Source organism: Rhodofomes roseus (genome assembly GCF_022264815.1).
Source record: "Rhodofomes roseus strain CIRM-BRFM 1785 chromosome Unknown C8Q71scaffold_2, whole genome shotgun sequence".
Taxonomy (NCBI): domain Eukaryota; kingdom Fungi; phylum Basidiomycota; class Agaricomycetes; order Polyporales; family Fomitopsidaceae; genus Rhodofomes; species Rhodofomes roseus.
The window spans coordinates 684,608-698,064 of NW_025952958.1; the positions used below are offsets into that span (position 1 = coordinate 684,608).

Sequence of the window (13,457 nt, forward strand, 5' to 3'; positions counted from 1 at the left end):
ACCTGGATGTACCACCGCGACACGCACCGAGTCTGACGCGTCACTCTCCGCCCAGATGTCTGCCACCATCGAAGAGGTCCAGTCCGACCACTCGGAGCACGAGCATGACCACGACCACGATCACGACCACGACCACGACGAGGACCCGACCTCGCAGGCCGCCCTCGAGAAGATCCAGTCGCGCTCTGAGCGCAAGGCGCGCAAGGCGCTGCTCAGCTTGGGCCTCAAGAAGGTGCAGGGCATCACGCGGGTGACCCTCCGGAGGCCAAAGAACGTGCGTGTGCGGAGTCGCAGACGTGCGGAGCGAGACTGACGGCGTCGTGCGTGCGACGTAGGTTCTGTTCGTGATCGCCACCCCCGACGTGTACAAGTCGCCCAACAGCGACTGCTACATCGTGTTCGGCGAGGCGAAGGTACGATTTCGGCCTAGCTTTCCTGGTCACAACGCTCATGCCCGTCGCCCCAGATCGAGGACATGAACCAGGCTGCCCAGCTCAACGCAGCGCAGCAACTCGCCAGCGGCGGCGCGGGCGTGCCTAGCATCGACGCCTCCGGTGTGGCGGACGGCGACGATGACGACGATGACATCCCTGAGCTCGAGGAGGTGCAGGAGGAGGGCCCCGTGGATGAGACGGGTGTCGAGCCAAAGGACATTGAGCTCGTCATGCAGCAGGTCGGCTGCTCACGAGCGAAGGCCGTGCGTGTGCTGAAGGAGAGCGGTGGTGATCTGATCAATGCTAGTGAGTTGTTATGTCGCGTGCAGTGGTGTCCGGACACTGACGGGCGATCTCTGCAGTCATGGCTGCCAGCGAGTAGGCCATGCGTAGTTTGCTGTATACTGTCCTCGCATTGCATTGCTTTACATCCACGCAAAAACATCCCTCGCGGGTTTTCTCATGGCGGACTTGCAGTGAATCTGTGCCATGCACTATTCGTCGTCCCGGTGTTATTCCCGTCCTCCAGCGAAAGCTCAAAAGTCGAATGTTCGAGTGTGATCTGACAGCACACACGCATAGTCGTCAGGAAATGCTTTGCCAGCGTCTCACTTCTACAAAGTAGTTCGACCTCTCCCACCCATCCTGGGCGATCTCCAGTCCGCGAACAGGAACGTCACCGTCTCCACCCTTTCCCTCTCCTGCGCTGCCAATCAACAGACCTAGATCTCGCGCTGCCTCTTCCACCAGCTGCCGGAGCTCTCCTTGCGCGAACATGTGGTAGTACCTGTTGAAGACCTTGTTTGCCTCTGCAGTGGCGTCGTGAGATGTTGGGATCTTGCTCTTCTCCTCGCTGGCAGACCGGGAGGAGAGGACCCATGGGACGAATACATCTTTTCCCTTCGCTGAATCAGTGACGGGGTTGTTTGTACTGCATTCCGTCGGGATGCTCCGTTTTGAGAGTTCGTCTTGTTCGATAGCCCATACATAGACCAGAGCACGACCATGAGCGGGCGAGATACTCTCAATCAATCGCTGCATAGAATTGTTCATATAACCCGTGCACGCAATGGCACTACATATTGAACGTACCTGTACTGCCAATTTCCGTCTCGCGGGCGTGGACAGATGGTGGATCGTCGCGATTGATATCGCGTAGTCCTGTAAGACACAACATACGATCTAGTCTCCTAGCACGGGTAAGGATGATTTCCGAGCATACGAACGAATGCCCCTGCCCTCCACGGTATCTCCAGGACGTTCCCCCATACCACTTCCCGCTGTATGCCGCCTGCGTTCTGTGCGATCTCCAGCAAGTTGCGGCTCCTGTCTAGTCCAACCGTCCAAACGCTTCCCGGGCGGTCTTGTGGCAGTGGCAGGTATTTTCCGTTACCCGTCCCAGAGTCGAGTCCGACCCACCCCGTAGGCAAAGACGACAGAAATTGTGCTATGATGGGCCATGGCTAGCCGACACAGGTTTCTGCTCCGTGAATACAGAGGCTGAACACTCGGAGAGCATACCTTGTAGCGCGTGGACGAAAAGTGGGGAGCAATCTCGTCGTACACAGAGTGGACGTGCTCGTCTTCGTACACCTGCGGGTCGTCCGACACGGTGACAGCCTTCACGGCGGTGGCGGCAGGCATGGGCCGCTGATAAAGTTATGCCCGGGTATCGATATATGCGTTGTACAGATACAAGACTAGTGTGCAGATAGCAGGACGGATCAGCAGTGGTGGGGGTTGGCGGAGAAGCCGGGGACTCGGACGCGTCGCGGACGCGCGCGAAGTCATTTTGGCGGCTCGGGAGGGTAGCCCATCTCCTCATCCAACATCTCGCGGAACCTGCTTCCGTCGAACTGGGGGAACGGCACCAGCGAGGCCTCGTCCAGCGACTCAACAGTCTGCGCGAGGGTACTGCAGGCAGAAGCGTGTGGGTGGGAAGTCGTGTGCGGAGAAGGAAGAGAACCTACTCGACGGTGCACGTCTTGAGATGGCCGAGGTCCGCGAGTGCGTCTGCGAGCTCCTGCTGGTGGTTATCGAGCAGAGACGGGTTGGGGATCACGACGAGCGGCTTCCTGAGCCGGAGCACGTCGAGGATGGTGCCGGAGCCTGCACGTCTTGTCAGCGTACGGAGCACACTGCGAGGCGACGCGGAGAGTCGTACCCGCATGGCTTATCACCAGATCCGCCCGCTCGTAGTCCTCCTGCAGCGACGGCTTGTACGCCCACGCCTCGACGTCGATCCCATACCGTGCGCCGCCCGCGGTGGCTGCCTGAAGCTGCTCCGCGTTGAACTCCCTGACCGCCTCGCCGCCCTGCACCGTCAGACTTGAGACCCCCCGCGTGCGCAGCGCCGCCAACACCGCATCCGTCTGCACGGCCTGCACAAGCGCATCGAAGCGAGTAGAGCCGACAGTCACAAAGGCATGTTTTTTGCGCGGAGATGACTCAGTCGCTGGGCCCGACTCGGCCGGTGGGGGTGTGCTGGGAGGCCCGGACATGACTGCTGCTGCACCCGCTGAGTCTGAGTCTCTGGACGCCGTCCTCATCCCTGCTTTTAGTGTCTCTGACAGCGCTGCACCTTTACTTCATCTGCCTGCCCGGCGCCACCCACGATGGGCTACACTCTCTGCGTTCTAGGTCACCAGTCACCCGCCTCCACGCTGCATTGTGCTGACGGCAGCTGACCAGGATGCGGCACCATGGGCGTCGCCATAATCTCCGGCGTCCTCGCCAGCTTGGACGCGAAGGCCGCGACGGGCTTCCACCCCGCTGCGAAGTGGGAATCACACACCCCGGGCACACTGACCCCCCGAGAGCTGGAGGACGAGTCCCTCCCGTCGCGCTTCCTCGCGTGCGTCAGTAGGGAAGAAAGCGCCAAAAAGCTGCGTGCAGCGTTCAACACACCCAGCGCCCTCGGCTACCAGGTTGAGATCGTCAAAGGGAAGAATGTGGAGGCGGTCCAGTCAGCCAGTGTGGTGATCCTTGGGTGAGTTTCTCAATGGCCAGGACGGGCGACAGCTCTCATGCAGGTACGCCCGATCGTGCAGCTGCAAGCCCCAGCAGGCACATATCATCCTGAACGAGCCGGGGATGAAGGAGGCACTGGATGGCAAGCTCCTCATCAGCATCCTCGCAGGAGTCACCATCGCTCAGATCTCAGCATGGGTCCTTCCGTCGACAAAGGTGATCCGAGCGATGCCCAACACGCCTTGTAAAGTGCGCCGTCGTTCTCCCCTCCCACCAACCCCGTCCCGCTCGATGCACTGAACGCCGCACAGATCAGAGAAGGGATGACAGTCGTCAGCACCCTCCCCCCGTCCTCCTCCCCAGAGCTCGACGAATCCATCATCCTCAACATCTTCTCGTCCATCGGCCGCTGCCGGATCCTCGAGGAGAAGCACTTCGACGCGTGCACCGCACTTGCGGGCTCCGGCCCCGCCTTTGCGTGCATCTTCCTGGAGGCGATGGCCGACGGAGGCGTCATGATGGGCCTGCCGCGCGCGGAGGCGCTGGAACTCGCTGCGCAGAGTACGTCCTGTCCGATCTCATGGTGGTAAGGGTATTGACATCGTCAACAGCACTGCAAGGAGCTGCGCGCATGACGCTGCAGCAGGGCATGCATCCGGCACAATTGAAGGATTCGGTGACTAGTACGTCTTCCGTTCGTTGGGTCCCAGTCCGGGTGCTGAACACTCCTTCGCTCCAGCACCCGGAGGTTGCACAATTGCGGGTTTACTTGCCATGGAAGACGGCCGTGTGCGGTCCACCATCGCTCGTGCGATACAGATAGCCACGGAAAGAGCTTCAGAGCTGGGACAGCCAGCCAAACATTGATTGATTCGCTCAATCATTGACGAAAAGACACCCAGTTGGAATTTGTACCAGCATTTGTACAAAATATAATTTGATGTACACTATATACTGCATCGATACACGCGACATATGTACTCAGAAGTGCAAGAGAACGCGACGACAGATGTCACCGTCAAACATATTCGATCACCCTTACATTGAGGGGAACGCCAAGGCGACGGGTAATACATCCTGCGAAAGATGCACATATCACTCTTGCTCCCATAAAATGAGGATGAACGTGTGAGACATGGACGTCACCCAGAGTGTTGGAGAGCGATAACCAGACAGAACCCAGGCGCGGCAAACCAGGAATCACTACCACGTACTCACAATCCGAAATATATTTTGAACTAGAACCCTAGAGGTGAGTGAGGCAGGAACCCAATGGAACATGCTGGCACGCACCATATGTACATTGAACCTTCGGATTGTGCTGCGCAGTTGAGCTTGTCAAAGTATACACCGAAAGCACGCGAAAAGATGTGCCCCGCGTGTGAACCACTCTCTCCATGTGAGCAGGTCTAAGACCCACCCAGTGGCCCGCAAGCCAATGAAGAGAGAGGCAAAAATAAGCACGGGATAGACAGTCGTCGTTCATCTCGCTCGTAAGAATGAGCGCCACTCCGTGGGACGGCGGTGGGACGCTAAAGTGAAGGAGCTTCTCTGGAGATGCTCACAAGAAAGCCTTAGAAAGGATGCGAAGAGGTTTGCATTGTCCGATGATACACATACGAGAGCCTGTCGAGGTCATGTTAGAGCGTTGCGCGACGTGGCCAAACGGGGTACACTCACCAGTAACACAACACCGTAACACAACACCGAAACGATCACCGGTCTTCGGTCGCACGTCAGCGTTGCTAAGGATAGAGGCAAGGAAGTGAAGGCACGTACAGAAATCCAACGTCTCGTCGACGCGTTTGACGTTCGCCTGTGTGTGGGAAGAAAGAGAAATGAGAATTTATAGACGCGCGAACACGGGACAAACACAAGCAAACAACGCGTACCTTCCACGCGTCTTCGAAGTCCGCTGGCAGCACAACATATCTGTTCTTGCGAACAGCTGGAGGAGATGAGTTATGAAGCGAATCGATATTCTCGAGAATGACGACATACCGTGCAGACCTGCGGCCTGAACGATGGATGCAATTTCCGCGGCTGATAATCGCTCCGGCCGTGAGACGTCTACACGAGGGTCAGCATGAGCTCTCGACGAACGGGCTCCAAAAATACTGACAATCCTCGAGATCAACGTCGGGGCCCAGGTTCATCTTGCTCGTACATGTCTGGAAGATGAGACGCTTCTCGCGGCGCGAAGGAAGCGGGAACTCGATCTTCCGATCCAGACGCCCGGGGCGAAGCAGAGCAGGGTCCAAGGTATCTGCCCGGTTTGTCGCCATAATCACCTAAGCAAGAACACCATATCTTAGGTTCGTCCCCTGGAACCGGCGACACAGGACTAACCTTGACATTGCTACCCTGGTCGAAGCCGTCCATCTGGTTGAGCAGTTCAAGCAGGATGCGCTGCACTTCACGGTCGGCGCCCGTCTGCGCATCGAAACGTTTCGTGGCAATGGCGTCAATCTCGTCGATGAAGATAATTGCGGGGGCGTTTTCGCGTGCGAGACGGAAGACGTCGCGGACCATGCGAGGTCCCTCGCCGAGGTATTTTTGCACAAACTCACTGCCGACGACACGGATGAACGATGCGGTGGTGTGATGTGCGACGGCCTTGACGAGCATGGTCTTGCCAGTACCTAGCAATGAATCATTAGTCGCTACTGTTTGATTTGTGTTCAGGATCATAGACATACCCGGAGGACCGTACAGCAATACACCTCGCGGTGGGTCAATGCCGATCTTCTTGTACAGATCGAAGTGCGTCAACGGCAACTCCACCGCTTCGCGAATCTCCTGCTTCTGCAAGTCCATACCACCGATGTCCTGGTACGTAACATCAGGCCGTTCCTCCTTCCCCAGCATGGCGATAGACGAGTCTGCTTCTGGTGGGAGGATGTCGACCAAGGCATTGGAGTGTCGGTGAAGTGCGACAGATGAAGAAGGCTTCAACAACTCGCGGTCGAGGGTAGAGAGGATTCGGACGACATAGTTCGACCCTGTTGTTGAGCCGACGATCCCAGTTTGTTGGTCTATGGGCTCGAGGAACTGTCCAATAACTAGTGGTACAGACTTGATGCGCTTGACTTCCTCTTGTGCGCGGATGAGTTCACGCTTCAGGTTTGCCTGCTCGTCCTTGATGTAGCTTTCTTGGATGTCGAGCATCTCCAGATGCCGGGCCAACTTCTTGTACTTGATATACAAGTCCTCCTCCTGGAGCTCCTGGAAGAGTGCCGCCTTCTCGGTCACGACATGCTCAAAGGTCGGCTCCTGAACGCGCTATGAACAACGGGAGCAGCAGATAGAGCTGGGGTACACACCTGCTTCTGAATCTCAATCCCAATTTCATCCATGGTCGTCGCGGATTCCAAGTAGAGAACTCTGGTGGTAGGGCTCGTCGAAGGACTGTCGCGTCTTGCGCTGACGCGGCTCGACGCGACTTCGTGGTCACGTGGGATAAGCTACCGCTCCTCGAGCGCTTAACTTTAGCCAGGACCTTAGAATTCACAGCGACGAGCACTTTGGGGGAGCCATGGCCCACGTCGTAACGCCCCTCGACCAGCCCTCGAACTACAAGGACTCGCAGGCCCGAGTTGACCGCTCAAAGCAGAACGAGCTTTTGGCGAGGTCCTCAACCTTATATGTGCATACAACCTCTCCTACTTTACCTTCGCTCGTGCTAACGCACTCCCGCGCAGATTGGTAACTTGAGTTTTTATACTACAGAAGAGCAGATCTATGAGATATTCTCAAAATGCACGAGCCCGGAAGAGGGCGGTGGCATCAAGCGTATCATCATGGGATTGGACAGAAACACAAGGTCAGTGCACGCTCTCCGCCACACGCTCCGAGCAGCAGGCTGACTGCCTGACCCGCCCAGAACGCCCTGTGGGTTCTGCTTCGTGGAATACTACACTCATGCGGAAGCGCTTGCATGTCTACGGTACGTAAGCGGGACCAAGTTGGACGAGCGAATTATCCGGTGCGACCTCGACCTTGGCTACCGGGAGGGTCGACAGTTTGGTCGAGGCAAGAGCGGTGGGCAAGTGCGTCGTCATACACTGGAGCACCTTCGCATGTTCTGACGTGTAGAGTGTAGGTGCGTGATGAGCATCGCCAGGACTACGATCCTGGGCGTGGAGGCTGGGGTGCCCAGGCTCAGAGGCTGGAAATTGAACGTAGGAGAGAAGTCGAAGAGCGCTATGCTGACGCTCAGGACGGCCCTGGCGCGGTCGCTGGTGGAGGTGGTGACTGGAAGGAGGCAGGGACGGCGGACAACCCGCTTAAGCGTGCTCGCTCACCCGACGATCAGGGTGATAGCGAGAGAGCGGTGCGTGTCGCGAGCGATGTTTCTTGACTGTGCTTGCTGACGGTCCTGGTACCTAGGCTCCCCGTGCACGCATGGACGATGACCACGCGCGAATGTGAAGGATCGTCCTTTGCTTGTACTGTAGTCCCTCGGCCTTTGTATGCGACCCCTTGTGCAACGGTTTGTCGCCATTACTGTTCCCAGACAAATCACGATGAAGGTGAGTACTTTTAATTTGGACGCTACAATCAAGGAAACATCCAGAATCCTCGGGTTCTGTTACTCAAGAACGTTTGAAGTGAACCCCGAGAATGTTCCTCAGATAACAGTCCGGGCGCTCTTGAAGAGAGCGTTTCATCTACTCCGTGGATGAGTGGACCGTGGCGTCCCGCACGTTCGTACGCACTAAATACGGACACTTGTCCGGATCCGACAAAGCTTGCTCGTGTTTGTTTGTTGGTTCCATTCAACATCACTGAGGGCAGGGCCCTATGTAGACATAAAGACGAACGTTCTACTTTCTTCCTTCCAGATCGTCTTCCTAAAACGGTCGCTGCGCATGTCCGTAGGAGTTGTGTATGGTACGGTGTGGTGGAGTCCTCAAAGGAAAGAAAGAAATAACGAGAAATCTGTCCGTCGCCGTAGCTCCATCTATCACCCGCCTGACCTAGTCAACGATTAGGTAGACTCCCTCGCACCGATCTCTCGTAGTTTAGCAACCAGTGAGATAGTGTCTAAACAGGGCCTCGCCCTCAAATGACAATGAATGGGATTTAGACACGCACACCCGCCTGACCCTATTCCTGCTCACCGTCTCCCTGTCCGCGTCTTCGTCAAAGCCTCTCGCCCTTCGTCTCCCCCAAAGATAGGTCTCCGTACGCAAGCTTGCTCGCGATCCATACATCGTCTTATAGAACCACGAAACCTGCTTCATATCCACGCCGTTAGCCCCCTTCAGTCTCGGCTTACCGATGAGAAGCGAATGGCCTGTCTCAGAGTCACCGCAAGTGATGCAAGCATACGCAGCTACAAGGGATGGATGCTGTATAGAGCGTATCGTCCCGAGTGGTAGCCAGGCGCTGATGTATTAGTACACGACCTGGGCTCGTATTGTATACTTGTTTTGGTAATAATTGGGCTCGAAGAACGTCATGTGGAATCGGCGGACAAGTCGGTGAGCTTCTGCGACAGATGCCAGCCGGACATAAAATCGCGATTTCAAGGTAGCCTTCGAAGGACTGCAGGACAGTGGGATAGTAACAAATCATATGTGAGCAACACAATTGCGGACTGGCAGAGAGAACGCACGGGACTTCGAGCTTGACGATCTCTTTCTGCCCATCCTCCGAAGCTGCGAGCTTGAACTCCTTCAAGTATGTCCGTACAGCTTCCGCACCGAATTTCCCCGGGAGACCATAGATCACGACGCCTTTCCCCTGGCCAGTCCTTCCGCCATCTGGTCCGCTGCCGGTAATGATGCCTCGCTCAGCGGCCTCCAAGCGTCCTTTAACTCCGCGGGTACGAGCGAGCTGGGACTGAGGCATCGGATCTCTGGCAGCTGCTTGAAGGAGTTTGCCACTGATGACAGCGCCATTCAAAGCATTGACGGTGTGGGGCAAGAAAGTTGGAGAGGTAAGGGTAAGCCATGCCTGGCCAGTAGGTGAGAAGCGCCAGTAATCCAACGCGACTTCAAGATGATATTGTAAGCAGCCGTGTCGACAGTGAAATCACTGCGGGACGCACCATGTGAGACGTTTTCTATCTTATGCCTGACGCACACCCGCTTTATGTCTGCAGGGATTGCAGTGCGGGGAACATTCGTGGCTCTGACGTGCAAGCCACTTGGAGCTGCATCACAATAAAAAACTGGATTCCGGATGCGCAAAGAGGACTGACTTACTGGACTGAGAGCGCAAGAGCTTGTCTGCGGTCGCCTTGACATGTCTCTGGACGCCGCTGGCCATGGGTGGCAGAGGACGGGAGCGTGAGAAGCGCCCGACGCGTCGGAGACTCGCGCGTACAGCGGGCGTCTACGTCTCTTCCTTGACCGCGTCTCCTGGGATTCGAGCCTGGCGAGGACTCTTCTCGTTCTCAGTCCACACCTTCCTGCTCCCACTCGCCGCGCAATTAGCTTTCCAGTTTCCCAATTCTTGCAGCAGGTGATCTTCAAATAGTACATACGGATGCAACGTGGGGAGCTTCTGGCCTTGGACACAATGACGTGAAGTCTTCCGGTCACTGCGTGGTCCGAGTTGCCCTTCTTCCATTAGCCCATTAGCCCACGACCACTCGTACTTCTTCCATGTAAGCAAGTTACAGAACGTCCACCATACGGCCGCGGTATTCCATGCCCTTTCATTCTCTGAGAGACACGCCGAGCGGTCGTCGCGCACATTCAGCCGAGGTTCGTGAAGGAGGCTGGAGAGGTGAGTGCTACAGACTCGTTGCGTTACGGTCTAGAGTACTGAGAGGCGGGCTGGATTAGGACGCACATCGGTTTCATGTCTGAACCGGTGCTGTGGGATCGTCGGCTTCGGGCGATGTCAGACACCGCACTGACGCAACAAACTCTCATACGTCGGCGTCCGAGTGTATCGAGATGCTTACGAAGACGACCGCATCTCTGTCCATGGGAGACTAGAACATTCAGCGAGACATGTCTATACACGTCCTCATGACCAACGGTCTAGCCGCGGCGCTGTCCAACTGGTATGGTCAGTATACCAGTTACGGGTATGCCCGAGCTGTTCCATTCCTCCAAGTGAGACCACCTGGCTGGTGTTCTGTGTATATAACCCGCGCCTTCGTGGTCCCCTCCGAACCCTAGCTCTTCAAGCCCTCGGGGACCAGCTGTAATCGACTTCTCAACCACTCCCCCATCTCTTGTAACCACATCTCTCCAAAGCAGCGTCATCACAATGGGTGGCAACAGGGCGTTGAACCTCAACCCTCCCAATGCTGACCTTCACATCACCACTCATGCCTCGGACTGGCTGTGGTCGGCATTCTCTGTGTTCGGCCTGTCCCTCTTGGTTATGATTGGCTTGGATTTACTGGTAATCCATCAATTCGATCGCTACACGTAGTTTGCGGACCTAATACTCTTGTTCAGCGCCCGAGAGGCACTCGTCTGTTCCACCAGATTGCCATTGTCATTTTGGCAACGTTCACACTCGGTTACTACTCGATGGCCTCCGATCTCGGTGCTACACCCATCCTCGTTGAGTTCCGTGGATACGGCAGCGACCCTACTCGTCAGATCTGGGTAAGTGCATGAACTGGCGAATGTCAAGCAAAGACTGAGGATCTACCGTACCTGCAGTATGTTCGCTACATCCAGTGGTTCATCACTTTCCCCCTTCTCGTTCTGGAAGTGTTGCTCGCCACCGGCCTCTCACTCTCGGACATCATAACCACCCTGTTCATGTGCATCGTCGTGGTCATTTCCGGCCTCGTCGGTGCCCTGGTGCACAGCACGTACAAGTGGGGTTACTTCTCCTTCGGCTGCGCTGCCCTCATCTACATCTGGTTAGTCCGTTCGGAGATCCTCTAGTCAGACGAGTACTCATGCTGCGGTTGCACTGCAGGTACTCCCTTCTCATCCACGGCACTAGGACGGCGTTCCCGGCCGGCGGTGTCCTTCGCACCGGCTACATCCGCTCTGCGGGCTACCTCTCCTTCATGCTCATCACGTACCCCATCTGCTGGGCGTGCTCCGAGGGCGGCAACGTCATCTCGAACTCCGGCGAGATGATCTGGTACGGCATCCTCGACATCCTCGCTGGCCCCGTATTCTTGTTCTTCTACCTCTGGCACCTCATGGACGTCGACTACGCGGCGTTCGGCTTCGCGTCAGGCAGGTCCACCGGCATCACCCAGCCTGAGGCCCCCACGGCCGCAGCCGGCGAGAAATCTGCCCCGCCGGCGTAGAGGATTTCTAGCTCAATTGTAGCGAGATATTGTTTGCATTGATGGGTCAACCTTCTTCTCCGTCTACGATGCCAAAGGCCATGTTTACGTTGCTTCACGAATTTGCTTATGACCCCCTTGCGGTACCCTCTGTACTTACAACCGGTTACGGTTTTACTCCGAGCTTCGAATCTTATTGCGATTGGTTTCGCTTCTGGGATACTACATTGTGCTACTAGCTTTGTGCGGTCTTTGAGTGAGCGTGAATACAGCGTTCTAGCTCACGACATTCAGCAATGAGTACGAATATATGCAATGTTTCGCGTCCTATGGAGCCCTTGTGAACAGTATGAATTGCAAGCGTGGTCGCTGTGGGGTCGCTGTGACTGCGCGGTGCAACGACAAGCGATTGAGCAGGCGTGTGGTAGCCACGAGGCATTCGAGTCTGCATAAGGCAAGTGAAGTCATGTCGTTGGGTGGCTGCGACACCCTGCGACACCTCTTTCTGCCACCAACGCGTCTTCCACGCCGACCACCCAGTGTCCCCCATGTCGTCTCGACGCGATAACAGAGGGAGAGAGCGCAGCCCTATACGGGACCGCGACCGAGATCGATACGAACGCCCCCGAGATGTTAGGAGAAGCCGGAGCCCACCAAGAAGAGGCGGCGACCGAGACAGGCGAGACTACGGTACGACGTTCCTCCCCCGTCACCCTTCTTTGTAAAATTTACCATCCCTTGTGCAGATCGTAGAGACCACGCCCGCGACAGAGAAGACGGCAGAAGAGACCGCGACAGACGAGATGACCGGAGGAAGGACGACCGAGACCGGCGAGACCACGACCGCGAACGCGACGGCAGGCGTCCCCCTCCTCCCCCGCCACGAGAGCGGGACGGCTATCGGGACGGCGAGCGTCCGCGAGAAAGGGATGCCAAACCAGTGGATCGTCCACACGAACGAGACAGCCGGCCAGACGACAGCCACGATGCTGTAGACGCGGGCGCGAGCGGCTCGCATCCCAGTGAGTGTTCCGCGATACATTCTGGCCCCACAATGCTCATATCTTCTAGCTCCCATTGCCCGCGGTACCCCAGATACGCGCTCGCGGCAGACGTCGGAGATGCCAACTGAAGATGAAGAGGAAGGTGAGGCTATGGATGCTACGAATGACGACGATGCCGCTATGATGGGTTTGATGGGTTTGGCGGGCTTCGGGACTACCAAGGTGCGTCACCATGCTCCTGTTAGTTGTTGGGAGTCCTCACTTCGTGCATCAGGGCAAGCACGTCGATGGCAACCAAGAGGGAGCAGTCGAAGTCAAGAGGGTGCGCACATGGCGTCAGTACATGAACAGGTGCGTCTGGTTATGTGGCGCATGTACGAATCCACTAAATGAATTCTCCGCTTTCGCCTTGCAGACGTGGGGGTTTCAACCGGTACGTACTCTTGCATTACCATTGGGCTTGCACTTACTGGGCCCTTGTATCCAGGCCTCTGGACAAGATCAAGTAATCTCCGTCTCGCGCTTCCAAACCCTATGTTATGCCAGCTATTGTGGTCGAGTGCCGATCAAACGTGCCGCAGTTGAGTCGCGCCTTGCCTTCTAAGCTGAGAAAAATACTACAAAATGTATGCTCAAGCCCGACGATGGACACTGTACTGGTTACGAGGTCGTAATCTATGACGTACGTTTGCCCTATTTGTTGTGCGTCATCCCAATTTGCTCGATCAGTACTGGTAGAAAGAGCATAGTGTCCATATAAGTCTTGTGCCAATTAACTTCCAACACAGTTCTCGGAAGGTCCACACACCGTCAGCATACCGTCTACGC

At 56.4% G+C, this 13,457-nt stretch overlaps 9 protein-coding genes across 9 annotated transcripts; 5 read left to right on the plus strand and 4 right to left on the minus strand.

Annotated features, from left to right (window-relative positions):
• Positions 1–55: 55 nt before the first annotated feature.
• C8Q71DRAFT_853123 (nascent polypeptide-associated complex, alpha subunit) lies at positions 56–816 on the plus strand (the record flags this gene model as incomplete). The annotated part of the gene is made up of 4 exons (XM_047926899.1): positions 56–274; positions 336–413; positions 467–740; positions 797–816. The coding sequence occupies 4 exons, from the start codon at positions 56–58 to the stop codon at positions 814–816; spliced, it is 591 nt and encodes a 196-aa protein (XP_047783628.1).
• A 203-nt stretch (positions 817–1,019) lies between these two features.
• Positions 1,020–2,078, minus strand: C8Q71DRAFT_699387 (S-adenosyl-L-methionine-dependent methyltransferase; the record flags this gene model as incomplete). The annotated part of the gene is made up of 4 exons (XM_047920069.1): positions 1,020–1,469; positions 1,527–1,595; positions 1,661–1,897; positions 1,956–2,078. The coding sequence occupies 4 exons, from the start codon at positions 2,076–2,078 to the stop codon at positions 1,020–1,022; spliced, it is 879 nt and encodes a 292-aa protein (XP_047783629.1).
• Positions 2,079–2,221: 143 nt separating this feature from the next.
• On the minus strand, positions 2,222–2,935 carry C8Q71DRAFT_853125 (glycosyl transferase; the record flags this gene model as incomplete). Its single annotated transcript, XM_047926900.1, has 3 exons — positions 2,222–2,348; positions 2,405–2,543; positions 2,599–2,935. The coding sequence occupies 3 exons, from the start codon at positions 2,933–2,935 to the stop codon at positions 2,222–2,224; spliced, it is 603 nt and encodes a 200-aa protein (XP_047783630.1).
• A 188-nt stretch (positions 2,936–3,123) lies between these two features.
• C8Q71DRAFT_733555 (pyrroline-5-carboxylate reductase dimerization-domain-containing protein) lies at positions 3,124–4,357 on the plus strand. Its single transcript, XM_047922339.1, has 4 exons — positions 3,124–3,653; positions 3,716–3,965; positions 4,016–4,087; positions 4,144–4,357. The coding sequence occupies exons 1-4, from the start codon at positions 3,528–3,530 to the stop codon at positions 4,269–4,271; spliced, it is 576 nt and encodes a 191-aa protein (XP_047783631.1). The 5' UTR covers positions 3,124–3,527; the 3' UTR covers positions 4,272–4,357.
• A 721-nt stretch (positions 4,358–5,078) lies between these two features.
• Positions 5,079–6,833, minus strand: C8Q71DRAFT_209299 (26S proteasome subunit P45). The gene is made up of 8 exons (XM_047917037.1): positions 6,728–6,833; positions 6,104–6,677; positions 5,754–6,046; positions 5,527–5,695; positions 5,406–5,474; positions 5,297–5,352; positions 5,184–5,220; positions 5,079–5,127 (listed from the first exon to the last, which is right to left on the minus strand). The coding sequence occupies exons 1-8, from the start codon at positions 6,758–6,760 to the stop codon at positions 5,120–5,122; spliced, it is 1,239 nt and encodes a 412-aa protein (XP_047783632.1). The 5' UTR covers positions 6,761–6,833; the 3' UTR covers positions 5,079–5,119.
• A 106-nt stretch (positions 6,834–6,939) lies between these two features.
• C8Q71DRAFT_794005 (uncharacterized protein) lies at positions 6,940–7,835 on the plus strand (the record flags this gene model as incomplete). Its single annotated transcript, XM_047925515.1, has 5 exons — positions 6,940–7,050; positions 7,106–7,227; positions 7,288–7,453; positions 7,507–7,737; positions 7,794–7,835. The coding sequence occupies 5 exons, from the start codon at positions 6,940–6,942 to the stop codon at positions 7,833–7,835; spliced, it is 672 nt and encodes a 223-aa protein (XP_047783633.1).
• Positions 7,836–8,803: 968 nt separating this feature from the next.
• Positions 8,804–9,680, minus strand: C8Q71DRAFT_720094 (uncharacterized protein; the record flags this gene model as incomplete). Its single annotated transcript, XM_047921338.1, has 4 exons — positions 8,804–8,954; positions 9,025–9,403; positions 9,460–9,564; positions 9,617–9,680. The coding sequence occupies 4 exons, from the start codon at positions 9,678–9,680 to the stop codon at positions 8,804–8,806; spliced, it is 699 nt and encodes a 232-aa protein (XP_047783634.1).
• A 614-nt stretch (positions 9,681–10,294) lies between these two features.
• Positions 10,295–11,977, plus strand: C8Q71DRAFT_209919 (heat shock protein 30). The gene is made up of 4 exons (XM_047917042.1): positions 10,295–10,772; positions 10,829–10,981; positions 11,039–11,244; positions 11,304–11,977. The coding sequence occupies exons 1-4, from the start codon at positions 10,635–10,637 to the stop codon at positions 11,644–11,646; spliced, it is 840 nt and encodes a 279-aa protein (XP_047783635.1). The 5' UTR covers positions 10,295–10,634; the 3' UTR covers positions 11,647–11,977.
• A 1-nt stretch (position 11,978) lies between these two features.
• On the plus strand, positions 11,979–13,270 carry C8Q71DRAFT_209813 (uncharacterized protein). The gene is made up of 6 exons (XM_047917041.1): positions 11,979–12,315; positions 12,372–12,647; positions 12,697–12,851; positions 12,904–12,980; positions 13,045–13,062; positions 13,117–13,270. The coding sequence occupies exons 1-6, from the start codon at positions 12,174–12,176 to the stop codon at positions 13,136–13,138; spliced, it is 690 nt and encodes a 229-aa protein (XP_047783636.1). The 5' UTR covers positions 11,979–12,173; the 3' UTR covers positions 13,139–13,270.
• Positions 13,271–13,457: the final 187 nt, after the last annotated feature.

Excerpts from the sequence above, each read along its gene's own strand:
- C8Q71DRAFT_733555 (XM_047922339.1), top strand. The coding sequence starts at position 3,528 with ATGAAGGAGGCACTGGATGGCAAGCTCCTCATCAGCATCCTCGCAGGA. Across the intron at positions 3,654-3,715 it reads TGCCCAACACGCCTTGTAAA|ATCAGAGAAGGGATGACAGT; the intron begins GTGCGCCGTCGT and ends AACGCCGCACAG. Across the intron at positions 4,088-4,143 it reads ATTGAAGGATTCGGTGACTA|CACCCGGAGGTTGCACAATT; the intron begins GTACGTCTTCCG and ends CCTTCGCTCCAG.
- C8Q71DRAFT_209299 (XM_047917037.1), bottom strand. The coding sequence starts at position 6,760 with ATGGATGAAATTGGGATTGAGATTCAGAAGCAG. Across the intron at positions 5,475-5,526 it reads CGACGTTGATCTCGAGGATT|ACGTCTCACGGCCGGAGCGA; the intron begins GTCAGTATTTTT and ends ACCCTCGTGTAG. Across the intron at positions 5,353-5,405 it reads TCAGGCCGCAGGTCTGCACG|CTGTTCGCAAGAACAGATAT; the intron begins GTATGTCGTCAT and ends CATCTCCTCCAG.
- C8Q71DRAFT_209919 (XM_047917042.1), top strand. The coding sequence starts at position 10,635 with ATGGGTGGCAACAGGGCGTTGAACCTCAACCCTCCCAATGCTGACCTT. Across the intron at positions 10,773-10,828 it reads TGATTGGCTTGGATTTACTG|CGCCCGAGAGGCACTCGTCT; the intron begins GTAATCCATCAA and ends ACTCTTGTTCAG. Across the intron at positions 11,245-11,303 it reads GCTGCCCTCATCTACATCTG|GTACTCCCTTCTCATCCACG; the intron begins GTTAGTCCGTTC and ends GTTGCACTGCAG.
- C8Q71DRAFT_209813 (XM_047917041.1), top strand. The coding sequence starts at position 12,174 with ATGTCGTCTCGACGCGATAACAGAGGGAGAGAGCGCAGCCCTATACGG. Across the intron at positions 12,648-12,696 it reads CGCGAGCGGCTCGCATCCCA|CTCCCATTGCCCGCGGTACC; the intron begins GTGAGTGTTCCG and ends CATATCTTCTAG. Across the intron at positions 12,852-12,903 it reads CGGGCTTCGGGACTACCAAG|GGCAAGCACGTCGATGGCAA; the intron begins GTGCGTCACCAT and ends TTCGTGCATCAG.